This window comes from Brassica rapa, chromosome A08 (assembly GCF_000309985.2).
Source record: "Brassica rapa cultivar Chiifu-401-42 chromosome A08, CAAS_Brap_v3.01, whole genome shotgun sequence".
Taxonomy (NCBI): Eukaryota; Viridiplantae; Streptophyta; class Magnoliopsida; order Brassicales; family Brassicaceae; genus Brassica; species Brassica rapa.
The window spans coordinates 10,505,627-10,532,084 of record NC_024802.2 but is presented as its reverse complement, the minus strand read 5'-3'; the positions used below and the strand labels follow the sequence as shown (position 1 = coordinate 10,532,084).

General features: G+C 36.1%; 4 protein-coding genes and 1 pseudogene across 12 annotated transcripts; 3 read left to right on the top strand and 2 right to left on the bottom strand.

Annotated features, from left to right (window-relative positions):
• Positions 1 to 200: 200 nt before the first annotated feature.
• On the bottom strand, positions 201 to 6,055 carry LOC103862707 (uncharacterized protein At3g43530-like). 4 transcript variants are annotated; one of them, XR_004450290.1, is made up of 7 exons: positions 5,756 to 6,055; positions 4,943 to 5,635; positions 4,707 to 4,868; positions 1,776 to 4,632; positions 1,404 to 1,516; positions 1,242 to 1,303; positions 201 to 1,140 (listed from the first exon to the last, which is right to left on the bottom strand). XR_004450290.1 is itself a non-coding variant. In XM_009140382.2 (4 exons), exons 1-4 carry the CDS (start codon positions 5,993 to 5,995, stop codon positions 3,376 to 3,378), a joined length of 2,352 nt encoding a protein of 783 aa, XP_009138630.2. In that variant the 5' UTR covers positions 5,996 to 6,055; the 3' UTR covers positions 1,189 to 3,375. The 4 variants fall into 4 exon arrangements, 1 of the variants encoding a protein (XP_009138630.2); XR_004450291.1 differs by lacking the exon at positions 1,404 to 1,516; XR_004450289.1 differs by lacking the exons at positions 201 to 1,140; positions 1,404 to 1,516 and having other exon boundaries at positions 1,189 to 1,303.
• Positions 6,056 to 6,924: 869 nt separating this feature from the next.
• LOC117127508 lies at positions 6,925 to 10,152 on the top strand (annotated as a pseudogene). Its single transcript, XR_004450547.1, has 6 exons — positions 6,925 to 6,986; positions 7,084 to 7,256; positions 7,338 to 7,459; positions 7,549 to 7,979; positions 8,058 to 8,158; positions 8,300 to 10,152. The product of XR_004450547.1 is annotated as an uncharacterized LOC117127508 (transcript).
• On the top strand, positions 9,929 to 10,724 carry LOC108869435 (shematrin-like protein 2). The gene has a single exon (XM_018653877.2). The coding sequence runs from the start codon at positions 10,237 to 10,239 to the stop codon at positions 10,561 to 10,563; it is 327 nt and encodes a 108-aa protein (XP_018509393.2). The 5' UTR covers positions 9,929 to 10,236; the 3' UTR covers positions 10,564 to 10,724.
• Positions 10,725 to 17,212: 6,488 nt separating this feature from the next.
• On the top strand, positions 17,213 to 24,953 carry LOC103833983 (polycomb group protein VERNALIZATION 2). Of its 4 annotated transcripts, none has more exons than XM_033277412.1 (15): positions 17,213 to 17,241; positions 22,159 to 22,323; positions 22,412 to 22,467; positions 22,538 to 22,605; positions 22,691 to 22,743; positions 22,830 to 22,883; positions 22,963 to 23,025; positions 23,101 to 23,144; positions 23,256 to 23,386; positions 23,503 to 23,674; positions 23,753 to 23,801; positions 23,908 to 23,991; positions 24,079 to 24,164; positions 24,296 to 24,385; positions 24,461 to 24,953. In XM_033277412.1, exons 2-15 carry the CDS (start codon positions 22,192 to 22,194, stop codon positions 24,660 to 24,662), a joined length of 1,284 nt encoding a protein of 427 aa, XP_033133303.1. In that variant the 5' UTR covers positions 17,213 to 17,241; positions 22,159 to 22,191; the 3' UTR covers positions 24,663 to 24,953. The 4 variants fall into 4 exon arrangements, with proteins under 4 accessions (XP_033133303.1, XP_009108278.1, XP_033133304.1 ...); XM_009110030.3 differs by lacking the exon at positions 17,213 to 17,241 and adding an exon at positions 21,518 to 22,055 and having other exon boundaries at positions 22,150 to 22,323; XM_033277413.1 differs by lacking the exon at positions 17,213 to 17,241 and adding an exon at positions 21,892 to 22,038 and having other exon boundaries at positions 22,150 to 22,323; positions 24,085 to 24,164.
• On the bottom strand, positions 18,451 to 20,550 carry LOC103833982 (RGG repeats nuclear RNA binding protein A). Of its 2 annotated transcripts, none has more exons than XM_009110028.3 (7): positions 20,161 to 20,550; positions 19,778 to 20,060; positions 19,624 to 19,692; positions 19,426 to 19,543; positions 19,143 to 19,301; positions 19,011 to 19,061; positions 18,451 to 18,931 (listed from the first exon to the last, which is right to left on the bottom strand). In XM_009110028.3, the coding sequence occupies exons 1-7, from the start codon at positions 20,306 to 20,308 to the stop codon at positions 18,731 to 18,733; spliced, it is 1,029 nt and encodes a 342-aa protein (XP_009108276.1). In that variant the 5' UTR covers positions 20,309 to 20,550; the 3' UTR covers positions 18,451 to 18,730. The 2 variants fall into 2 exon arrangements, with proteins under 2 accessions (XP_009108276.1, XP_009108277.1); XM_009110029.3 differs by lacking the exon at positions 20,161 to 20,550 and having other exon boundaries at positions 19,778 to 19,837; positions 19,879 to 20,042.
• Positions 24,954 to 26,458: the final 1,505 nt, after the last annotated feature.

Below are 26,458 nucleotides of genomic sequence, written 5' to 3'. Positions count from 1 at the left end.
GACCTTTCAAAGCCGTGGGTAGTTTGTTCCCTTCCAACACGCAACTTTTATTAAGCCGTGGGTAGCAATATTGTCCAAGAACTCTTCATAAGGTGTGGGTATTTCAGTCTTTGTCTGAAGACGTTTTGTAAACTGTTGATCGCTTTAGCCATTCAACAGGTTCACATGAATTTATCTAAGCCGTGGGTATCACACAATCATTGCCTCAAAGACCACTTTTTTCTTCTTGTCTAAAGACATTTTGTTTATTGTTGATCGTTTTATCCATCCAACATATATCTGTAACCTTTGTCTAAAGACATTTTTGTTCATTAGCCGTGTTCGTTTCTTAGCCGCAAGACGCAGCGGCAGCAACCAAAAATTAAACGGGAATCACGTCAACACACAACACCCATGACCGCAGCGGCGATTAACAACACGCAACACCGATGACGCAGGAGCAGTAGAAGGGACGCTGAAAATTTTAGCGGCACCGGCGTCTCGTTTTTTGTGTCTCCGAAAATAGTTGGCGGTTACTTTAACTTAAGTTTCTATTATTTTGATCATCATCACCGTGCTTTTTCTTGCCGCAGCGGGAGCGTCTTGCGGTTAACAAACGAACACGGCTATTGTTGATCGTACTATCCATCCAACACAGTCATAATCTTTGTTTACAGAGACTTTATTGTAAACCGTTGGTCGTTTAGTCCATCCAACAAATTTACAGTCTTTATTTTCAAGTTGTTGGTCGCTTTCGTAATAAGCCGTGGGTACTATCCATCCCCAAACGCATGCACTACCAACCGACGGGACAAATAAGACCAATTCAGACATTGTCTTATGAATTTTTCTAAGCCGTGGGTATCACAATCATTGTCTCATCAAAGACCTCTTTTTAAGCCCTTTTTTTATCGCTTTTTTCCATTCCAACAATCTCATGGCCTTTTGTCTAAAGACATGTTGTTGTTCATTGTTGTTCGTTTTATCCATCCAACATGAACATATCTGTAACCTTTTGCTTAAAGACTTGGTCACAAGAGTCTTTGCCTTATTTTTTTTAAGCCGCTGGTCATTTTCTTAATAAGCCGTGGGTACTTAAAGTTTCATCCCCAAACATCGCATGCACTACCAACCGACGGGACAATGTCCCCAAATAAGAATCTAGCACAACACTATTAGATTAGTGTCAGCCTATATGATCTTTTTGGGGATTAAACTAAAACCAAATGTAAGAATCGGTAGAGCACAAGAGTCGTCTCTACCTAATATCAGGCGATAGTAGAGCTTCAGTGACTCTGTTCGGAGTTGTGGATGTAATGGAACCCTGTCAAGAAAAAGAGGAAAGCAAGAGACTTTATTACTTTAAAAAGTTGAAAATAGCTAACTCAAAAATAAAAACAAAGTAGATTCGAGTATATATATACCATTGTTGATCTACTTTGTTCGCTTTACATCAAGTAGCCCGCAAAGATTTGTTGTAGACAAAGACGTGCCTCGACGACGGTGGTTGGTTTCATGTGGAGTCGGGAAAGAAACCCTAAAAACAAAATTAAACACAGATACATGATCTAGAGAGAGATTGAGACAAGGATTTTCGAATCACAAAGAAGACGAGGAAACTTAATCCATCGCATCACAAAAAAAAAAACGAATTTAGGATCTAGAGATGTGACGAGGATTAGAGAAACCTTTGAATAAAATCGCAAATAAGAGGAAGAAAACTCAATCGATTGCGTCAATTTCATGATTAAGAACGGAAAATAAACAAATTAACGATCGGCAAAAAGAATACTCACTGTTGTATGAGTCGTCGTCGTCCAAGACATTTGGGGAGAAAACCTTAAAAATCCCTTTGGTATGTGTATTGTTGGATCTTTAAACCGTAACGGATATATGTTCAATCGGACGGTCACGATTTGTCTTCGTCCTCTTAAGTATTTTCAATCGGACGGTCCTCCCTCCTCCTCCTGTTAAAAATGTAAAGCCCCTTTAGACCCAATAAAGCCCATTAATTCATTTTATAATTTCCAAACTCAAAGCATAGGTATATACCTAGTAGACAAATATGACTTAATTCATTACTTTATGTGTTTAAATTAGGGTTTTTGAGTGAACAGTTTTCTTCATTTAGGAGATTAACTCCATATGCCCCATACCCCCTTAAATGAATTCTTACTGCCCCTTCTCTATTCTTCCTACCCTTTTATCCTTGCACTCCCCAAACTAGCCTTTCATTTATTCTCCAATTAAATAAACCAACCATAATTCAACAACCTATATGGCCCACAAAACAACCTTAACCAATCAGATTTCTCCTGACCCACATGTCTCCTTCTTCATCGTACAAGCTTCTTCCTCTCATCCTCCATTAGCGTTTTTTGAAGCTCAAAAAATAGGCAATTCAGGTTCGTTTTCGATGATTTTTTTTTGTGATATTACATTTAAAAATCGTGTATATGATAGGTAACGTTAAAAAAGTAAGATTTGATGAAAATTTGAGAGATTAAAAACGATTTCAAAAACTGTGTTTAGGGCTATCGGGTATTTTTAACGTCCGTTTTGGATGAATTTTTTTGCTGAAATGTTATTAAAAAAAGTGTATATCTCGGCTAGTGTAAAAAAAAAGAAGATCCAGTGAAAATTATGAGAGATTTAAAAAGATTTTGAAAACTGTGTTTATAGATTTTGGGTATTTTTATGTGTGTTTCGATGATTTTCTGTGTGTAATTTCATTTAAGATGAATTATACATCATGGTTGATGTAAAATACTAACAATAGGGTCCTAAAAGCGAATTAGTTAGTTCAAGGATAAGTTCTGGGTATTACTGGTATAACTAGTTTTACTAAAGAAAAAAGGTTTACTGGAAATACTAGGATTACTATATTGATATTTCTTACTGTAATTTCTAGTATTACTATGTATAGTACTGAATTAAATTAGTATTAGTAAGAGAAGATTGTACGGTGTGATAATTAATTCTAAACATCTTAATAATGAGAATTCTAATGATATTCTATTTTATTTCAGGAAAATGCAAAATCCGAATTGCACAATCATTTGTTTTGATTATGGGGGATATTATATGAAAGATGGGGCTGAAATAAAATGGATCTCAGGAGGTGGTGAAGGAGAAGATGAAATCCACACGATTGTGTTGAGGAAATCAATGGAAGATATCACTTACTATGCTTTGGTTGAGCGTATTTGCAGAAAGATAAGGGTAGATGAATCTAAGGTGCAAGTGAAGATTAGTTACTTTCCAATGGTATTGTATTCGTACAAGCCATCATACATCTGGAATGATGAAGACGTTTTTGGTTATCTACTGCAAGTAAATCATGAGAAGTGTAGAAGTGTTCTACATGTGGAGTTCATCAATGAAGAAGTGCAACTTTCAGAAGAGGATGATGAAACTGATAGATATGCCGGTTCTGTTTGTCTCAACCCGAGGCTCAGTGTCATCAACTTTGGGAGTTCCCTCTGACTGACTCCCATGTGGTGGTGTTGGAGTTTCACCGGTTCTGTTCGTCTCAACCCGAGGCTCAACCCGAGGCTCATTGTCATCATCTTTGGGAGTTCTCTCTGTCTGATTCCCACGTGGTGGTGTCGGAGTTCCTTTTTCTATCTCTGTCTCCCGTGCTTCAGATTCCACCTCCTCAGTCTCATTTTTCTCCTTTTCTTTCTCCCTGGTTTCAGACTCCTTTCCTTCAACTTCTTCTTCTTGATCCTCTTTCCCTCCAACCTCTACTTGATCATCTTCTCCTTCAGCCTCAGATTCCACCACTTTTTCTTCATCTTTCTCATCATTGTTCTCATCCTTTTCCTCACTGGTTTCAGCTTCTTTCTCTTCACTTTCTTCTTCATCATGTTTCCCTCCAATCTTTTCCTCATTCGCAATTTCCTTCCACAATTTAGCAGCTTGTCTTCTACTTCTCTCCTTCATTTGCTTCAACTCTTCACTTTCACTCTCACTGTCTTCTTCCTCATCAGCCTCACTATTTTCCTTCTCTTTCTCACCCTCTTGCTGAGCATTGTCATCAGCCTCTTTCTCACCCTCTTCCTCAGTATTCTCGATGTTATCCTTTTCTTTTCCAGCCTCGTGCTCAGCATTAGCTTTCTCCTTCTCAGAACAAGCTTTGTCCTTCTCTTCATATGTATCATTGTCCCACTGTCGAAAATCCATGTCTTCACCATGACTCGGCTCCACTTTACTCTCAATAGAAGTTAGCCTGTCTTCTATTTTCTTAGCCCTTCTTCTCAAAAGCCGCTGGTTCTTTTCAAGAACACTCATCCTTGAGCTTTGAGCCTCTAACATTGTCTCCACCGTGACGTGAAGTCCAGCAAATCTTTCTCCCATGAACTCCAAAATCCTCTCTTCCAGACCTTGCAACCTCGAATCTAATCCAGAATTAGAGGATGATCCTTCTGCAAACGTCACCTTCTCTTTGTCTTTCTTTTTTGGCAACACTCCTCGTGCAGCTTGATCCAACTCATATAGCTCTTCCCACCAAATATTCTTCTGCTTCACATTTAACCAGTAGTTCCAAGTATCACTTGGGCTGCCCTGACGGTCATACTCTCGCTCCTCATCAATGATACGAGCCAGCATAATTTGCTCACCAATAGTTGGAACTAAGACACTGTTGATAACCTGAAAATAAAACAAATGTTAGCTCAAATGAGTTTTTTGTTCTACTAGCTTCTACTATACATTTATACATGTACCTTTGTTTCTCCAACAGCAGCATATATGTCTTCCAAAGGATAACCCCTAAGACTGGACTTTGTAAACCGGCTCTTACACATCCTTGGACATTCTTCACTGGCGTCCTCTGAATAGATTCTAAACGTCTTCCCCAGATCCGGAATACACTCAAAAGCCAGAACCTAGAAAATCCATTGTCACAGTGTCAAATTTGAATTATAAAACAATTAAAATTTTTCTAAACTATATGCTTTACCTCTAAAGGGATGATGAAACCAGGAAAGGCGCATGCCTCTTTCACTTCACCCTTCAGATGGTTCATCACGTGCTTAATCTCCTTTATTGCATCCTCAAACGTTAGACGACCCCAGGGAAATGATCTGCAAGCATCTAAATCGTCCATCATCCTTAATATGAAGTCGTCTAAATTTCCAGCATCCTTCGGCTTTCCTCTGATAACCCGACCAAGAAAAAACAAGACTGTCATCTTCAATCTATCTGGACACGGCGGCATAGACAACATCTTCTGCTTCACATCAGTGATGGTGATCTTCTTTCTGTCATGGAAGTAATAATCCACAAACTTATAACCTCCCAACTTCTCATAGTTTGGTGGATAATCACCGCAGTCTAACCCAGAGATGAGGGCATGCTCCCTCATAGAATAGCGGATGGGTACACCATTAACCGCAAACCATGCAACATCATCTTCTGGAGTACAAATGGTGCGCAGTAGTAACATCCACATCCCCTGAAGCTTCAGGTTATCTTCGTCTGGCATGTGGAAGAAATGTCGAAACTGAGGATGGCTTGTGAACCACGCAGCCTCAGGCTTATCCCTGATGAGCTTTACTGTCCTGGTCACGAAGCACTTAGTTTGTATCTTCGAACTATGGGGGAACTCGCTGCTTTTGAAGTAGAACTCAAGGGGTTGATTCGGTTGCATTTCCTGCAATCAAAATAAATTTATACATGTTAGTAATGCTAGTAATACAAAAAGTACTTGTATTACTGCTAATTACTACTCAGCATTTCTCACAAACAATAACAATGAATACAAAATATATACCTCTCTTTCAGACCCCTCACTATCGGACCCCTCTCTTTCGGACTCATCTGAGACTGAGAGCGATTCTACACTCGGTGCTCTCGCTGGCTCTCTCACTGGCCTACTCTTCTTACTCTTCTTACTGCTTTTCTTGCTCTTCTGAACTCTCGGTTCTGGTTTTTTTGCAGCCGAGTCCGGTTTCCTGACTCTAAGAGACTGACGACGACTTTCATTGGGGACTACCTTTTGATTTTTCTTCATAATTTTCCTGTACAAGACATTACAACACTCAATCACTCTAAATTCAAACCGCAAAACAACAACACAACATCAACTAAGTTTCCCCAATACAATTTTATTAACAAAAGTTAAATACAATTTATAACTCAAATCGGAAACAATAGATTCTATGTAATATATACCTAAACAATAGATTTACCAAGTTCTTATCCAATTTCAAAACCAATATCTAAACATAAGACACATTCAAAGTTTTCCCCAAATTTGTTTTCAAATCTACATACAAATTCGACCAAATAACAACCAAATAAAGGGAAACTAATCACTTACCACAAGGAACAAAGATGGAGCCTCGATTTCGACAAAGGAGGATGAAGAAACGAAGCGGTCTCGACTTTAGGGTTTCAGACAAGAGAGACAAAGAGATAGTTGAGACACGAACCAACAAGGAAGAAGGAAGATGGATTTTCGATTTAGATAGAAAACAAACAAGGAAGAACGAAAATAGATACTCTAGGGTTTCAATCTCCGATTTTGCAATAGAGAGTGTCGCATGAGGAGAGACAGACCCGATGATTGAAAATTTTGGAGAAGAGAATGTTGAGTGATACAAAACGACATCGTTTTGGTTTAGATGGGTCGGGTTTTAGGGTTTGTATTGTATGGGTCGGATCTTTCTGGTTGGATCTTGTAAATAACTAAATTAGTTTAGGGCAATCTGTCTTTAGCCACGTTTTCTATTTAAAAAAAAATGAAAAAGAAATTATATTATAATAAAGGGATAAATGGGGATTTTTTTGGAGGGTAGAGGGCATATGGATTAATCTCCCTTGATTTAATCCCGACTGGTGATAATGTGTAATTAGGATGTGATCAGAAGCACAGTGATTCGGTCTTCGGGTCATCTCTCAAGATTAAGACTTTTGAGTTTGATGAACATTACCTAGGTCATGGCAGCTAGGAGTCCTAGTGTTCGTCTTCTTCGTAAAGCTTTTTACAGAAAGGACTTGAGGTTACATGAAAGTCAAACTATGAGACTTGTGTTTTATCTTTTTGTCACTGTAGTGTGTGTTTAACGTTACATGTTCTACATGCTTTTGTTATTACAGTGAGGATCCTCCCAAATTCCCCAACACGGTAACCTTCAAGATCACGAGTTTCTAGATTGGCTATGATCTCATCACTTCCTCACAAAGCTTATGGTGGTAAGTTGAGGCCAAGAGAAGTGAAAGCAGTTCCCACAAACAAGAATGCAACTCCAAAGTCATCACAAGGAATTAACTGAGGCATAAGAAGAGTCCAGCAGGGTTTAGGAGTTGTTGCAAAGGCTTTTGGTGTTTCATTCCCCAAAGAAGCTGGTTAAACTGAAGAGAAATATAGACGATCAACTCCAGGCCGGAGAAGATCCTGCTGTAATAAAGGATACATCAAAGCAGACGAAGGAAGCAATGACAAAGAAAATTCTTCAGCCTTTAAGAATAACAGGTGTGGAAAATATTGTTTATTTGCTTCAGTTATTCTTTTTTTTTCCTACCACCTCACCAGATATACTTTGTTTTGTCTGAATTTCACAGGAATGTCGACCAAGCAGCAACCTACCCCCTGTTGAAGAACAATGTCTTTGGCAATAAAGAAACTTGCAAAACCACTCAAAGGGTATCTCAGTTTCTTTGTGTATACTTTGTGTTTCTCCTATGTATCTATCTATCATGTGTTGCTCATGTACTTGTTACTAAACCAGGCAATGACAATACGGATAATTGTTTTAATGGCAAGACAGTTTCGGCTACTTCCCGCGTCAAGTATACTAAGCCTAAGCTCACGAATCCAAAGCCCTTTCAGACTAAGAACTGATGTATGATGTGCACTAGTAGTATGCAACTCTTGTTTGTTCTTTTCTTCTGAGGGAAGAATAATTTCATGTTTTTTAAGGAAAGAAGAAGAAACTACCAACATTCTTGGCTTCCATGGTGAAATCTTGGGTCCAAAACAAGAGCCAGCTCCAGTAAGTTCTCTCATATCCATGTATGGTCATCGTGGGGCTTTTTTCTTTCTTTATGTGACATACTAATTTCAACTGCAGCTTGAGAAGAACACAACTTCCAGGTCAAAATATTTAAGAGGAACATCCACAAAAACACTTGTTAGACACGATGCCTCTGAAGATATGGTGAACTGCAAGAGGTAGAAAACTGTTTTTTTTTTTAATCAGAAAACAAAGTAGTTGCAGTGTCTCACTTGAGAGAACCACGCTTGTTTTCCACATATAAACAACTGTTACCTTAATATCAGCATGTGATCTGATAATTTTATGCATTTCCTCAGGGTTGCCTCAGGTACAAAGAAGCAAGTGGGATCAAAAGAGTTGTAACCTCGATGATCAATGGAGAATCTAAGGAAGCTGCAGTCGTCGTCAAAAAACCTTCTGTTTGTGCTGCTGCTTCAGGGGAGAAAAGACCTTTAACTGTCCCAAAGGGACCAAACTTCCATTGCATTCATGTACCTAAGAGCTGTTGTTGTACAAATAGAATGGCATCACATGTCTATAAGTCTCCGGTTTAGTTCTCACACGAGAGTGTCTTGTAATTTGGGTTGATCTTTGAGAAGTAACAGAAGCGAGTTTGTTTGTTTTTACTGTTGTATAAAAACACTTGCTAATTTTTACAGACTGGTCAATTATTGTTAGTAGTATTAATGAGTTGAGAGAGAATTTGGGGCTGGAAAAAACATGTACTGATGTGTGTTACCATCACAGAAACTTCATCGACAAAGAGAACATGTACTGCAACATAATGTAGCTGATAGAATGTACAAGCTATTTGCTTGCAAACCACGGTATGCATCTCTTCTTCATGGCTGGACTTCCCCAAGAACATCCCAGCCACATCCGTGTTCTCACTTGCAGGGCTTGTAAACAACACCAATCTCAAATCCTACAAATATGTTGTACACATTTGACAGTCCATAGCTAACAAACAACACGCCGTAGGTTGATGATGTATCTACATTTATATTTTTACTAACCCAAAAAATCTGAGGCTTGTGGTCCTACGCCTACGCCTCATCAAACCTTGGCAAAAATGATTGACAAGAATGTTTGAAATCATCTCAGATTATTGACGCAATCCGATAATAATAGATTTGGAAACATTCTTTTATGTTGGTTTGGTAGCAGACGGTATCCTTTTGTATAGCTTATAACAGTAAAAACCATAGCACCTATGTACCACATGGCTTTTTGATGAATAAAGTTAACATTCATTCAAAAAATGATTTAAACATAGCACCTATGCACCACATGGCTTTAGATAAATAACTAACATGACTTAAAGACAATTAAACTGCGTTATGATTTCTAATAATACACATTGGAAAATGGTGGGGGCAAATGAAAAAGACAGTCATGTGAACGTCTCTTTCTTTTTAGCTGTCCTCTCGAGTCCTGCTTTATCCCTATTCCCTACAATTGTTATTCACTACCTCTTTCATATTCTTCCCATTCTTTTTTTGAATTTTCTTAATTTTCTTACAAATTCAAATCTTGTACATGTATTATTCCATGAAATAAAATAAATGTAACCTTGCTCAAAAAAATAAAAAAAATAAATGTTTTTTTTATTTTTTATTTTTTAAAATAAATGTAACCTACACAGAATTAAAAATAATTTATTCTATAGAAAAATCCAAGATGGCGACCTCTTTTTCTTTACATATGCGATTCTTATGACACACAGCTTGCAATTTTAGCTTTTTGCTTTATTCGTATTCGTTCTAGAAAGATAACATTTCTCACTAACGTATTTTATTTTATTTGCTACAAATAGTTACCTCAAGCTTGTTAAATATATACACATTTATCTCTTTTTTTTCCTTTTCTTGTGAACCACCATATGCATTGATAATTTGATATCATCCAACTAACAACGAGATATATATTGATAATACTGGTTATTGATAGTTCGTCTGTGAAAATTTGGATAAAAATGAATTTACATCACATGCATCAAATAGAGTCAACGATAAACTTATTAAGCAAACAAATGTCTGAATCGTACCATATCAAACACAAACCCAAATATATGATAAAACATGAAAACTAATGGCTCGAGAAAAAATGAAAGTAAATTACACAAACACGACGCTGGCCAATTTAATAATAATCTCAAACTAGGAGCAAATGAGCTGCAACAAGGAACGAAATTGCTACGACGTCGTTTCTTACATTGAATGCTCCGGAATCTGGAGAGGCCATTGCCGGTGGCATGGGTCCCGGAGAAGGAGAAGAATCCATTCCCGGCATCATCGGTGGCGAAGCCATATCAGGGACTGTTTCTGGACTTGGGGCCATAGTAGTTGGTGGGCTCATTGGACTTGAAGATGGAGCCATTGGCATCGGAGCCATGGGCATTGGTGGTGGAGTCATAGGCATAGGTGGTGGAGCCATAGCCATAGGTGGTGGAGCCATCATTGGCATAGGTGGTGGAGTCATCATTGGCATAGGTGGTGGAGTCATCATTGGCATTGGAGAGCCGCCGCTAGGCATTGGCGGCATGGACATGGAGCCAGAAGGAGCCATCATGGGAGATTGAGCTAAAGAGAAATGAACTAAAACCATAGACAATGTGAGCAAAAGGAAAGCTTGTGAAGAGGCCATGGTTATGTGTGTATTTGTGTTGTGAATAGTGGTTTATGTTAAGTAATATATAGAGAAAAAGGATGTGCAATGTGAGTTGTAAAAGAATGGGAGAGAAAAGTGAAGGTTCTTTGTGCTATTGGGGATATATATATATATATATATTAGAGTTTATTTGTTTTAAAAATTTTGACCGTTGGATATATAGTGTGAAACGTATCAGTCGATGGATAGGCATGAGATGCTGATTTATTTTCCTCCACATATCTCTTTGTAAGTACAGGTAGAATAATCAATAGACATGGAAACGGGGTTATTATTGTTATGGTGTCTTTTATTTTGATTCTTTATATTTTTGATTCAATCCGATTCACGGGTTGGTTTTAAGGGACCATCAAAATTATTAGCAAGGACATTAATGATGTTTGTTAGCCATTAATATAGTAGAACGATGTTCATATATATATATTTTGGGTTAGACTATATTATAACCAAGTCAAGTCAATATATATATAATTATATATATATATATCCTATAATATCATAATACGAAAATGGTGGAGTGGAGCATGTAGAGAGCTTTACAAAACGATTTGTCTATATATAATATCATTAAAATGCATTTATCGTTTTAATCAGTTAAAAAATTTCTAAAGTGAAATATGTTTGATTTAGTATAATTTAAGGGTGAATGATATATCAGAAATAATATTTAACGTCATACCGCATACGAATGAAAGAAAAACACAAGAACAGCACTAACTAATTAGAAAGTCACTAAACGAGTCATTTGAGTTAAAAAAAAAAAAACACAAGTCATTTGAGTCTTCCAAAATTAATGAATCAGCCATCTGGATCTGGCCATTACAAAAATCTAGTAGAAAAGGATAAAATACCATAATGCTAGGTTACAAAACAAACAACAAAAAGGGACCATACGTGTTGTATTAGGTAACGCATCTTAATAAACTCCACGGCCAAATATTATGTTCGCACTCACAAACCGCCATTTATGGTTGTCCCCATACTATTTTCTTTGTCTCACACCAGTACTCTGTGGCCCTCATTTACTATTTAACCATCTTCTTACATTAGACCATCACAACAACGCACATGTTCCATATATACTCTCGATCATCTCATATTTGCATAAAAGTGATTTGAATTTTAATCGACGAAGCTTGTACATTTAGTCGATTCATGAATTGCGACCGTTATTACACTTGAATGCTTGATCAAATGTATTCTCTTAAATCCTAACTCATTATAAGTCTATAAAATTAGGTGAAGTAAGGATAGGACAACACTTGAATTAAGTTTGATATCTTATTGTAATCACTAATCAGAATATCTAGGTTTGGGCATACGGTTTTTCAATTATGGATTAATTTATTTTCTGGTTTTTCGTACTTCTCCATATCATTTTAATTTTTATGACGGTTAATTATAATGGTACTCACAATTACTTCAAAATATTATATCTAATCGTCATTATTAAACCTTATTTCTTTATATTCTTTTCAAATAACATATATATAAACATTTATTATAGGAAACAATTATTAAATTTAAAAACAAATTATACATTATACATAATATGATTTATAAAAAAGGGAAAGTTCATAGAATGCTGATTAATAATTATCTTAAATACAATAATATAAATTTTAAATTAATAAATCTATTTTTATATCAAGCAATTTTCTCATATGACAAAATTAATTTAAATAACAAAATAATTTAAATAACACTTGATGAGATCGGTGATTTGAGTCTAGGTTAGTCTTATACCTGCTTTTGCGTTAGCTTTTTTGGTCCCTTGATATGAAGAGTGAATATTTAATCAATCGAAGTGAAGTTTTAAGTATGTTCTGCTTGAGAATGAGTTGATTAGCATTTGTCTGATTCCTGAATTTACTTGCAGTGAAGAAGATAATATGAAATATGGCTTTTTATTAGTTACATTAACCTAAACTTTTCTTATTTGATAGATTTTTAAAATATCTTAGGTTACAAGGGGAGAGAAGCGAGAGATTACGATGGGACCGACGAAATTGGCAAAGGTGTTGTGGGAAGGAATTCAGGTAACGGTCTCTTTTTTGTTTTTGTTTTTGTTTTTGTTTTTGAGCAAACAGGTAACGGTCTCTTAATCTTCATTACTAATGTTTTTGTGCATAGGAGGAGGAACTATTGGTCTTTTTTCATGTTGCTATTGCATCTCCTGATTGGCTAGTGTCACAAATTCCCAATAAAGTTTGATGGGGTGGTTAGGCTTAGGCTAAGCGAATATAAATGGGAAGATTTACGAAAGACTCTACCTAGGATTGGCTTGGGTTGAGATTACTAAAACTACTTCATTCATATATTTCCCTTTTTTTCTTCACATTCAACATCAACTAATGCATCTTTCATTTCTGTTTCCAGCTGCTTAAAGATCTAGTGTATATGGATTTGTCAGGATGCGAAAACCTGAAAGAAATTCCAGATCTTTCAGAGGCCACCAAACTCCAGAGATTGGAACTCAACGATTGCAAAAGCTTGGTTTTTCTTCCATCCTCATGAATTCGTAATCTAAATGAAATCAAGGTGTTGCGCATGAGTGGATGTATAAGACTCGAGTTTCTTCCGTCAGATGTCAACTTGGCATCTCTCCACTATCTTAATCTCACTGGATGCGCAAGGTTGAGAAGTTTCCCTCGGATTTCAAGTAACATTTCAAGGCTCTTACTAGGTGGAACTTCCATAGTAGAAGACGAAGACTGTTTCTTCATTGGCATTATTTCTAGGCTCACTGAACTTGTTTGGAGTGACTGTCCTATGAGATATATGCCTTCTGATTTCTGCGCAGAATATCTCGTTGAACTCATAATCCCAGGTAGTAAGCTTGTGCAAAGAATTGTGAATCTCTCCGGGTTTTATCTCACCCCTTCGTCAATCCAATGAGTCGTCTTGAATTCTATAACTGCTTCAATATGGATGAAAATGCGCGGGAACTCATTCTGCAATCAGATTTCGACTATGCCATCTCACCCGGTAGAGAAGTGCCAACATATTTCATGCATCGAGCTGGTGGAAGTAACCTAGTTATCTCTTTACCTCAGAGCTCTCTTTCTCAAAAGATTTGGGGATTCAAGGCTTGCATCATTCTTGAACCCCCAACTGACCCCAAGGATCGTTCTGTAAACATCGGGGTGCGCTGGTACGTCGGAGGCAAAAGCGGCGTGCATTATTTCTACCTTGACGTGGACTCATGTAAGATGGATCATCTGGTTATGTTCCACTTCGGGTTCCCGCTAGGAGAAGTCTATAGTCCTCCATCTAAACTAGGCTACAACCATGTGGAGTTTGAGTTTTTCCTCCATAACTATGCCTGTTCTTGCGTGAGATTTGGGCCTGGCTTGAACGGTACACGCAAACTTGTCCCTTGTCTCTGGAGAGGATAAAAGGATGTGGTGTAAGAGTCTTGAATCTCTCTCCATCACCAGGTGGAGCTGAAAGTGAAAACAATGGAGATGTGATGAAGCGACTGAGAGAAGCAAGAGGCGAATGCGGGTAAGCTTAAGTTTAAACTGATCAGTAAATTACAAAGCTACCCCTTTATTCCTTTTTCGATCTTTTCATTTTTAATGCAGATGACAGTAAGAACATCTGAAGAATCTTCCCACTTACTCTGTAGCCAAAGAACAGAAGAAAACGCATAATTGACGGCTCCAGGTCTGGATCTTTCATTAGGGGAGGGAGAAGCTTCTGCACAGGGTTCTTTTAGAAGTAGGAAGATACCGTCGTCATCAGTTTCTTCTAGCAACTTTCATGGCAAAGGAGCATCGTTGAACCTTCCACTTTCTCCTTGTTATCAAACCAGTCTCCTTCGCCAGCTTCTCCATCCCATGACCAATGAAACTCGACAGAAACACCAACACACCCGCCAAAGCCATGTTGGGATTGTGAAATCCCGTGTCCAACTCTATCTTATCTTATTAGTACGATATTGTCCACTTTGGGCCTTAGAGGCTGGCCCGCATGGATTTACTTTTGGTTTCCTTCCCAAAAGGCCTCATACTATTAGAGTTGGACATCTCTTTATATATTAGACACTCCTTGTCTAATTATCCAATGTGGGACTTTGATTGACATCTCTCATTCTCCCCCTCAAGCTAAGGACCACACACCTTGTGCCCTTTTTCCTCTAGCGAATCATCTCGGTGCCTTGTCGCATCTTCGACATTCGACACCCTTAGTCGCAAGGTTACTTTGAGTTGCTTTGAGAATGTTCTTCCCACAATTCCAGGATCTTCTGACTAATTTCTGCCGAACCTCCCTTTCCACCTTGAAGGGTCCCATTCCTACTCGAAGGGTATTTTGGTCTTCTTGCAGATTTCTCGTCAACCGCTCTGATACCAATTGTTGGGATTGCGAAATCCCGTGTCCAACTCTATCTTATCTTATTAGTACGATATTGTCCACTTTGGGCCTAGGAGGCTAGCCCGCATGGATTTACTTTTGGTTTCCTTCCCAAAAGGCCTCATACTATTAGAGTTGGACATCTCTTTATATATTAGACACTCCTTGTCTAATTATCCAATGTGGGACTTTGATTGACATCTCTCAAGCCAATCCTGTTATCCTCCTCCCTTTCATCAGAGCCGCTCCTTCTTTAACCGTATCTTTCTTCTACTACAGAGACGACAAGGCCAAGCCCTGTTATAGCCATTATGTATACGATCTCAATGCCGAGACAGAGAACTCTGATGAGGTGACGCAGTGTAGGTGTGTAACCGAAGAGAGCTGATAGAAATAAACATGGGAACTGGTGAGTAGAGGAAGAGGAGACCGTAGACAACAATGGAAGTTAATGTTACTCGCATCCACGAGGACTTCACTGAAGCAAAAGATGACTTCAGAGATGGGTTTAGGCCCTGGTGTGAGAAGAAGAAGAAACCAGGTCGCTTTACTTCAGCCATGATTGTCTTCAAAACTGAGTCGATATTTGTTTGAACTCTGAAATCTAATATGAGTAGGAATTGGTGCTTTCTTGTCAGATTAAATCACAGGTTTATCAATACGGTTGACTTGATTACGATCTAATCTAAGATTCCAGACAAACCTGGAAGATTTCTTGGAAGGATAGATTTCAAGTTTAACCACTTTATATGTAAGTAGTAACTCTTTGCTGGATTTGATTTAGATCCCAATTTATTTCCTTTTTTGTCACCAAATTGAAATATTATTTATTTATTTTTTTCTTTTACCCCAAACGTATTATATTAATCATAATAGTTTTCGGTTGACAAAAAAAAAATCATAATATTTTTCTTTATTAAAGAACAACCCCAATGGCACAACCTATAACTGGGTCCCAATCAGATTTCGGTTTTATCCAATAGAATCTCAATTTTTTGGATATATCAAAATTAGTTTCATTCGGATTATACAAAATTTTGGTTCGAACCGGTTCAGATTCGGGTTGGGTTAGCATAAAACGAAAACCAAGTTATGATAAAAACAAAGTCTAAAAAATCTTCAAACTTTAACCATCACCTTCAGCCATCAACTTTCATGTAATATATAATTATTTTAGATGTTCAATAATATTTGAGTGTACTTAGATACATATTATGAATTGAAATCATGTTTGGTACAAGTTTTTTTTTGGGATTTTGAATGTTTCGGGTTTTATCGGGTATTCGGGTTCGGTTTGGATAACACCCATAATCCGAAATACCATAAAACAAGATATATTTGATATTTATGTCGGGTTCGAATCAGTTCGGATTCATTTTTTATAGGATCGAATTCTGTTCGGGTTTTCAAGTTCGGCTTGTTTACCCATCTCTAATAAAGTACTATTATTTGAGTATACTCAATATGAGTATCTAAATAACAAAGTACTATTATTTTAAATTTTATTTTATTAACTAGTTAAATTTAAAGTATTTAAAAGAAAGTAACATTTGTTTTGTGGGTTTCTAAAAAGATTTTGGAAATTCTTTATGCAGAACCTGTATCTCAGTCATTTTTTCTATAGATATTTTTCTGAGATACTTTGGTTAAAAACCTTTTAGTGGAGGTGTTCTACAGAAAGTGTGTCTTATAGCATAGGGAATCATAAGATAATAAAAAACTTTATTCTCTTTGATTTAATTTAATTTAATTAAAACACGAATCCATATAACAATTTTATGAAATGCTCAATTAATAAAAAATTGTAAGACATACAAACTTTAGATTAGTGATTCGCTGAAAATGAGTTTGTATGTCTTACAATATTTGAGTATTGACGTAGAAATAGTATTACATAGTGAAATTTCACATTTATAACAAAATAATGTTATATAAATGAAGGCTGGTTTGTCGAAAAGAAAAAACAAAATTCAAAAAAAGAAAGGAAAAAAACATTTGCGTGGCGCCAGTCCTGGCAGTAAAAAGTTGGTTCTTTCCCAAAGGAAACAAGTAACAGCCTTTAGCTTCTTCAACCTCGACTCCTTAAAAGACAGCCGCTGACAAAAACCGAGATACATGACTGGTTTAGACAGAAAAGAATCAATCACATCGAACCAATTAAACCAAGCACGAATGGTTTACCTGAACGAGAGAAGAGCCAGAGGATTATAACACAGAGGAGAAGAAGAAGAGGGATGAAATGGACGACGTATTCAGCAGATCTCGACCGTGACTTCTCCTCTCTCTTACCCGATTGAGAGCTCGGGTCGTACCTTGGCAAATGCAGCTCGGCATCTTCAACAAGTCTAACACTCTGAGATCGACTCATAGACCGTGAGTGTGACGGCTTCGCCTGGGAAAATTGATCTGAAACTCTTGAGCCACTCGCGGATCTACGCATCTTCCTCTCCTTAAACGCAACTTGTCAAGTCAAAAGTGTCGAAACTTTTTAACGCACATGAACGCATTTAAATACTCTCGTCTCGTCACGTCAGATTTGTCCAGTAGAGAGTCAACGCTCTTCTCCTTTTTTTTTTTTAATAATAACAAGTAACCGACACAAGAGCAACACCCATCTATGAAATGGTGAAACCATGTGGTGTCTTTCACTATGATCTCTCGTCTCTCTTTCTCTGATCGTGATACAATTGATTACTATATGGCAATCACTATTAGATTAATTTATCAGGTTTTTGAACACTAGTCCAGCATGGTTACAGTCCAGTAAAACCGTAACAAAGATCCATATCATAGGCCACACTATCTATCTTCTTCTTCTTCTTTTTTTCTTTTAAAGAAAGAAAAGTGTTTTCAACTCTTTATCAGGAACTTTTGCATTTGTTAAATAGTCCTTTCCAGCGCGGATAGAACCCGAGCAGCGGAAGGCTACTAGCACTTCCGTCACCACAAGGCCAACTCTCAGTATCTCTCTTTTTCATTTTCTTGAAGTGTTTGAAAGCGTCACCAAGTTCTCCTCAACATTTGCACTTGCAGTATATACTGATCTGACAAAGTTTTATATTGTTACACGATGTAGATTTGCACTATCTGTACTGCTGATAACTCGCAGCATCCGAGCAGTACACTGCCCAGTCCAGAGGAGTAAGAACCAAATGCCTTCCTCTAGCATTGCTCTGTATAGTTTCAGTCCATCTTCTGGCCGAGAAAATTTCAGACATAACTGATGCATTCCAAGTTACCAGATTTGTCTTTGAAGACTTCAGCTAATTTAACCTTATTTCCTTTCATGTACCTTGTGATAATCACCGACCCACGGACGCCTCTAACCAGAGCCGTTTGGAAGAAACCTGATGCCATTTCCAAATTCCCGTAACCAGAGATCATGGCATTCCAAGAGATCAAAGTATTATAGATCTTGTAACATATGTAAGAGCAAATAGAGTGAACCCAAAGAAGACCCAAAGCATATAACATTAGAACTGTCTGTCTTTTCACAAACAACTATAAAGACTAAGTGGTAAAACCAAAATAGAAAAGGGTATTATTGTTCCAAACGTTAAAAAAAAAAGACCGGTCAGGCATAAGTTTTCAGAAACTCTAAAAACTGACAACAACTAACAATTTACACCTGACAACAACAGACCAGCAAACACTCAGCATGAAACACTTCAGTCATGATGAGGAAAACTGAAGGAGACAGCAGGAGTGTCCAAGGTTGGATCTTACTTTCCCCCAAGAGATGGGAACTGAGCAGTATCTCCGATGGCAGGCGCAGCTTCACTACGGTAACCATCAAATCCACCACCAGAAACAACTCCACGGTCACGACCACCACGTCCCCTTCCACGACCACCACCACGGCCTCCTCCTCGGTAGTAGTTCTCACCCTCAGCTGGTTTCAGAAACTCATTAATGCTCACAGCCTGCAAAACATAGAACACATCCATAGGTAAACTTATTAGGCTTCTACAAACGGTTTGATCCGGCACAAATGATGTAAACCTTCTTAGCCTTCTCTTCTTTGTCATCTTTGCGTTTGTCCTTATCAGAACCCTGGGAGATATATCAAAAGCAAGGCTCAGAACCGGTACAGAGTGTTTCTAGTCGACAAGACAGGGAGGTAATATGTCTTACCAGCTTGATGAAGATTTCATCGTTAGACTTCTTCTTGTTTGAGAGTTGTTGCATTGATTCAAACACTTTAGTATCAACTTTCCTCTCAGAGGTGGTCTGAGACTGAAGAGACTTTTTCTTTTCCTCGAGTATTTTCTCATACTCATCCAGAGTCATCTCCTACAGAAGCACAAGCCATAATAATGAGAATTTAAAAAAAAAAAAAAAAAAAAAGCGACAAGTGTAAGTTCAGTTCCATGTCCTATTATAGCAACTTAACATCTCTCTTAATTCCTCTGCTTACCTTATCTTCAGGCTCTTTCTGCTCCTCGACTTCAGCAGCGTTCTCCTTCTTAGCATCAGCAACAACCTCATCACCAGCAGGCTTCTCAATCTCAGCACCAGCAACTTCTTCAGTCTCCCTATAAGAGACAAATAGCTTCTTTTTTTTATTCCAAATTCACAAGCACTACTATCATAATAAAACATCAGAAATGCTTACACAACAAGAACTTCTTCTCCTGGTGTTCCCCAATTTCCACGACCAGCTCCTTCCCTTTTGAAGTCACCCCTTCACCAAAAAACATAAAGCTTAACCTTAAAAGAGACTAATGTATCAACAACAACAACAAAAACTGACTGAGGTTAGGACAGACCCTCGGCCAGTTCCACTACGACGCTCGAATGTCCTTCGAGGACGTTCACCTTCACCAGCTTCACCACGTCGACCACCACCACGAGGAGCACCGCCATATACACTACGTTTCTCAAAGAAAGGCTTTGAAACCCCTCCTTCCTCAGAGGGCTTATTGTATCCTCCACTGTTACCATCACCGCCTCTAAAATCACGGTTGTAACCACCACGACCACGGCTAGATCCTCGGTCTCCACCACCACCACGTCCACCGCCGCGTGGAGCATCACTCCTAGCCTCCCTCACTAATCAACATCATTTAAAAAACAACAATCAGATACCACGGATGGAATCAAATAGAGACGAAAGTTTAATAACTTGCTAATCGTGTGAAGCGAATCTCACCAGGTTGAGGAAGCTGCCTCGACGGAGCAGATGACTTAGCGGAAACAGGTGCAGGTTTCTTGGGCTTATCAGCAGAGATGGAGACGGCGATCTGGCTCGGATCCTCTGCGTCGTCACCCAACAGATCAAAAGGGTTCAAAGTTGCCATATCTTCAAATCAATCGAATTGATTACAGCCCTCGTTTTTTCTTTCCTTACCAAAATTATCACACAGACAGAACAGAACTAGTAATTATGTGAAGCCATGATGAATCAACGGACAGTACAGATCTAGAGGAGTAAAAGAAAAAAAAGACCAAATGGTATTTAGGACAGGAACTTAAGTTGGTGAGAGAAATGTAATGAATGAGAAGATAATAATAGGTGGCATTTTTTTTTGCAGTGGCGGCTGAGCAGAGATAGTTCAGTCTTTTACTAACTTTTCTTTTATTTACAGGTGATAAAAAGCTAAAGCCCAGCAAATCTTATTAAAGCCCAACAGCTTCTCAGTGTTAGCTAATTTAGTCCTATCATTTTTGTGGACCCCTCCTATTGTACTTTAATCAGTTTGGATTCACTAAATTTTTGCTATTGGTTTATCGTTTAAATATGTTTGTACTTCCTTATTCTAATTTAGGGTTTAGATTAGAGTTTAGTTTTTCTTCATATACATTCTTTTGAATGTTTTATCGTTTTCAATATGGGCAATTGTCAATAATAGCACCTTTTGAAGTTTATGTCTCAAAAATAGCACTAGAAGGAGAAAGTCACAAAAATAACATTCATTAAAGGGTAAAATATCCATAATACCCTTGGTTTAAAATTAAATAAACAAACAAAAATAAATAAAAATAAATAAAATAAAAATAAAAAAATGAAAAAAAGAATTTTTTTTTATAGTTTCAGATTATATGTTTTCAGATTCGAAATTTTTATAATTTTTTTTTTCAAAATTTTTTTTTTTTAATTTTTTTTTTCAAATTTTCTTTTTATATTTAAAAATACTTTTTGAAACTGTTTTTAAAATTTTTATTTTTTATTTTAGTATTTTTTTTTATAAAATTTTAAACCCTAATTCCAAAAACCCATCACTTAACTCTAAACCCTAATGTTTGGATTAATTAACCCAAGGGGTATAAGTGTATATTTACCTCTTTAATGAAACCTATTTTTGTGACTTTAAGCTTTGAGTGCTACTTTGGGAACATAAACTTGGTTTAGTGCTATTTTAGTCTTTTTCTCTTTCATTATTATCATCTTATTAATACAGTATGTTTCGAATTCACTCATTTAAATTTCAGATTTAATTTTTCTATATATATATATATATCTTCTATATGTATATATATATATATATATATATATATCTTCTATATGGATTGTCTAATTGAAAGTATTAATCAATTTAAGTTAACTAATTATGTACCATAATTTATGATATTTGTTATTCTGATGTTCAGTTTAAAGTTAACTAATTACGTACGAGAATTTAAGAACATCTTTTATGATTGTCTAAAAGTGTTGTTTATCAGAGAAATAGGCTAGTTGTGAACATATATTTATGTGAACTGGGAGTTGTTTTGGTGAATAATAACAATCAATTAATAATGTAACACCTCTCAAAACGAAACTGCCCTTTGGATTTCAACTTTCAAATGTTGTTGTTTATCATGTTTTCAACTTTTATTATTGTAAAGCGTTAGATTTCAGTTTTTTTTTTTAAATGTAAATTATATAATTGCTTACAAAAGAAACAAAAATTAGCAAAATAAATAAATAAAAAAAGGAAAAGAAAGTAGAAAAGGAGAAAGAGAAGATGGCGTGGCGATGACTCAGTGGCTTGCATCTACGCCTCATCCTCTCTCCTTCTTCTCCGGCACATCGAGCCTCTCCGATCAGGTTCCAGAGCTTCCCATGTTAGCTAATTCAGCTCTTGATTTCACTTTCTTCTTTTTAGGTTCAACTCCGGATCTGTTTAATTTTGATTTCAATTAATAATCCTAATTGCAGAAGATTAAGAGATCTAGCAGCTAATTGAGTAGAGGAGAGAGAATGTGTAGGCATAATTGTTGCGCGAAATCGTCACAAGAGGAGGAGGTGGTTTCACCACCTGATGAGAATCTCTTGATCTACTGTAAACCTGTTCGTCTCTACAACATTCTTCGCATTCGCTCCCTTTTCAACGTAAATCATTTTCTTTTAGCTCTGCTGATGATACTGCTTCATGGCTTGACTGTGATCCTCTTTAACTTTTGTTTCTTTCTTTGTGCAGCCATCGTTTCTTCCTAGATGCTTGAGTTACAATATTCGTGCAAAGGGCAAAACAAAGTAATGATTCTTTAATCCTCCTTTTCTCGGGTCTAATTATGGAAACTCATGAATGGCTTCTTCTCTTTAGGTCCGGATCTGCTGGGATTGTAGTTTTTAATTATAAGGATTGTAATAACACATTGCAGAAAACTGAAGGTGTGTGTGTGTGTGTGTTTTATTATGTTCTCTCATGTCTATTTCTCTCTACTTTTGTTTTTATTTCCTGAATTTTTTCACGCAGTGACGGAGAATTGTTCTTGTCCATTTTGCTATATGACATGTGTTAGCTTCAAGGTATGTGTTTCCTTTATCTTCTCGCTCTCTATAAATGGTTATCTGATTGATTGAGCTTACAGTCCATTGTTATTTTGTCTGCGCAGGGGCTGCAACTTCATTTGAATTCGTTCCATGACTTGTTTGAATTTGAGTTCATGGTATGTTGTTTTTTTTTATTCCAACTCTCTTGTTTTGCTATGAAATTCTAGTTACAACAAACATCTTTTCCTATTGTAGCTTTCAGAAGATGATTACCAGACAGTTAATGTCTCTGTAAGACTTGATGCATTCGAATCAGAGGTCAGTTACTTTAAACTTGGTTAACTTGGGAGCTGGTAGAAATTGTAGTTGATATTCATTCCTTCTTTGTACCAGGAAGAAGTCAACCATCAAGAGAAATATGAGCTTATCTCTTTTTGGTAACTTTCACAAGCCTACCTTAATAAGTTAAATATATATACATTAATAATAGCAGCAACTCCTTGTCAGAACATCTCTATTAACTAACCCCAACCAATAATGTTCTGCAGCTCGAAACCTCGTAAGCGTAGACAAAGAGGTGGTAAAAATAACGCCAGGCGACTAAACGTAACCTTTTTACCCATGGATTCACCTAGTTTAGCCAATGGCACTGATAATGGAACCTCCCTACTGAGTAATGGTAAACTCTCTTCTTCTCATGTGGGTGTCTTGATTATTCTGTTAATGTACTTGTCCTCTGATTCTTTTCAAAATATTTACCATGACTTATGTACATAAATGAATGGCATTCTACAGGAAACCATAGTTTAGGATATCCCGTGGCAACACAATTTGGGATGAACAATTCTTCACCAGCCATAGCTCAATGTTCGCTGGACTCGAATGCCAAAGCTGTGTTAGCAAGCGAAGCTGTGGTCTCGGCTGCTAAGTCAAGAAAGTTATCTGCTGAGCGATCAGAGGCTAGAAGGTTTGTTATCTTGTTCCAAATTGTTCTTCCTTATTATGAACTCTACTTCCGTATTGACTCGAGAATTTTTTCTTCCAGCAACCTACTTCTTCAGAAACGCCAGTTCTATCATTCTCACAGAGTTCAGGTGATTCAATAAGCTCTTTAACAGACTTAATAATGCTATCTCCATGTTGTTGTCACGGTTTTACTGTCACTAACCAAAAAAAACTACATGGGTTTGTGTGATAAAGCCAATGTCACTTGAGCAAGTAATGTCTGATCGAGATAGCGAAGATGAAGTGGATGATGACGTTGCAGATCTGGAAGATCGCCAGGTATTACCATGATTTCTTTCTGCGTTCATTAATACATGGTATATTGATGTAACGTGGTAAATGGATTATGAAATACTTAAAACAAAGCTGCAGATGCTTGATGATTTCGTGGATGTGAATAAGAACGAAAAGAGATTCATGCATCTTTGGAACTCTTTTGTAAGAAAACAAAGGTAAACTACTTTTCTTACAAGTTTAATGCGACATTTATGCCAACTATAAGAATAATTGATCTGGTAATATCCACCAGTAGCATGTCTGAATGATGGAACATTTTGTAAAATTAATGAGTTTTTGGTTACAGGGTTGTGGCGGATGGTCATATACCATGGGCATGTGAAGCTTTTTCCAAGTTTCACAAGGAAGAGTTGCTTCATTCCTCACCACTCTTCTGGTAAATTCATCTCGTAATTATACACAATAACAAGCATTTGTGTTTGGTTGTGTGATAAACCATAAACATGAGCAGGTGCTGGAGATTATTTATGATAAAACTATGGAACATTGGACTTGTAGACTCGGCCACCATCAACAACTGCAATATCATCCTCGAGAATTGTGATAGTAACTCAGACAACAAGAACAAGAACATGAGTGCGGACGTTGGCATCGACATTAACAGTAACGCCATGGATGTTGACGACGATGTCAATAACAGCAAAGCCAAGTGATAGGAAGATTTTCCTGACTTAAAAGAACCCGGCTGCAACCTTCATCTGTTTTATTAGTCTGCAAACTGATTTCATTTTTTTTTGTCATCAACTGACTCCAATCTATTAAATTTAAGTTTAGTAGGAAGAATGATAATTCGGATAGGTAATTTTTTTTTTTTTTTGCCAGTTGAGCATGCTCATCGCAAACTACAGTTAAAAAATAGATTCTGCTAAATTTTATCAGTAATAATTTAAGACTAAAATATGGGAGATTTTCCCAGATAAATAAGAGATATAACTAATTGTTTCTTTTTATTTTATTTATATTAAATGACCATTATATTGTTCAAATTTGAATTGGTTCGGGAAACCAAACTGTAGCCGGTTCCGGTCTATTCGGATTTTTGGGACTAAAAATTTTACAATGAAACTATGTCATTTCGATTTTATATCATGATTTAGCAACTTAAAAGTTAATTATAGTTATGAAAAGTTTACATTCACGTGACAATCCTATCTATCTTCAATATTTTTCATATTTTGTGTCGTTTTTTTTTTTTTTTTGGTTATTGCTCGATATAAATATTGATTTTTGAGTTTATTCTCATTTAATTATTTTGGTTTTGGCCTGAGATTTAGAAAATGTTTAAGATTTAAAATTATTAAAGAGATACATACTTAGATCAAGATCCGCGCCTTGTGCAGTATAAATATTTATTACTTATTTTATGGTTTTCTGCATATTTTGAAATAATAAAATAATAATTATATTAAATAACTAAGAAATCAGTTACTATTATGTAATAAATTGGCGTGCACATATAAATCAAACGACCGCTTTTGTTTATTCGCAATCATTTTAAGGTAAATAAATAAAAATAATCAATATCTATCGTATATGATATATAATTAAATTTAAATGATATTTTAACATAGATATAATATACTTTAATATGGATATTTATTAAATGAGGTTTCTACTCATATGATTTTATGATTATTTGCATATTTTTGTAACAAAATTATACACTAATGAGATTTTTTACTGTGGAATGTTTAGTGGTTTCAATAATTTAAAATCATTTAAAAGAAACAATGAAGATGTCAAAATTAAAATATTAACTTTTTATATATGTTCAACACATATCAAAATATAAGTATGTATATTCATATGATGTATAGTTTAACTTAAACGATATGAAATATATATATATATATATATATATATATATATATATATATATATATATATATATATATATATATATATATATTAACATAAACACCTATTAAAATAAAATTATTAAAATTAGTTATTCATATGATTTTATAATCATTGTATGTTATTATATAATAAAAATTTAAACCTTGATCACAAAAGTTTATATGAGACTTATAACAGTTTTAGTAATGTATACTCGTTTTGAAAAATTCAAAATACAACATATAGAAAAAAAAAATCTAACTTTTATTATATGATTAATGTAATAGTGTAATTTATTTTAATAATAAATAATTAAACATAAATGATATAAAGTATACTGATTTTTAGCAAATCTTTATTATTTAAAATCATTAATTATCATATATATCTTAATCACATTAGGTAATTCCGTCGGTTTTAGTTAATGAAATAAAATATAACAATTTCAATTTCATAAATGAATGGTCCATAATTGACATACTATATAATATAAGATTCTCTAGCAATTTAATTTTGGACTAACAAAATTCTCAATTGATTCTCAAGCCGCCACGTAAGCAAAATTAGCATTACAATTACTTGACAACTCAGCATGATACTTTTTTGATTA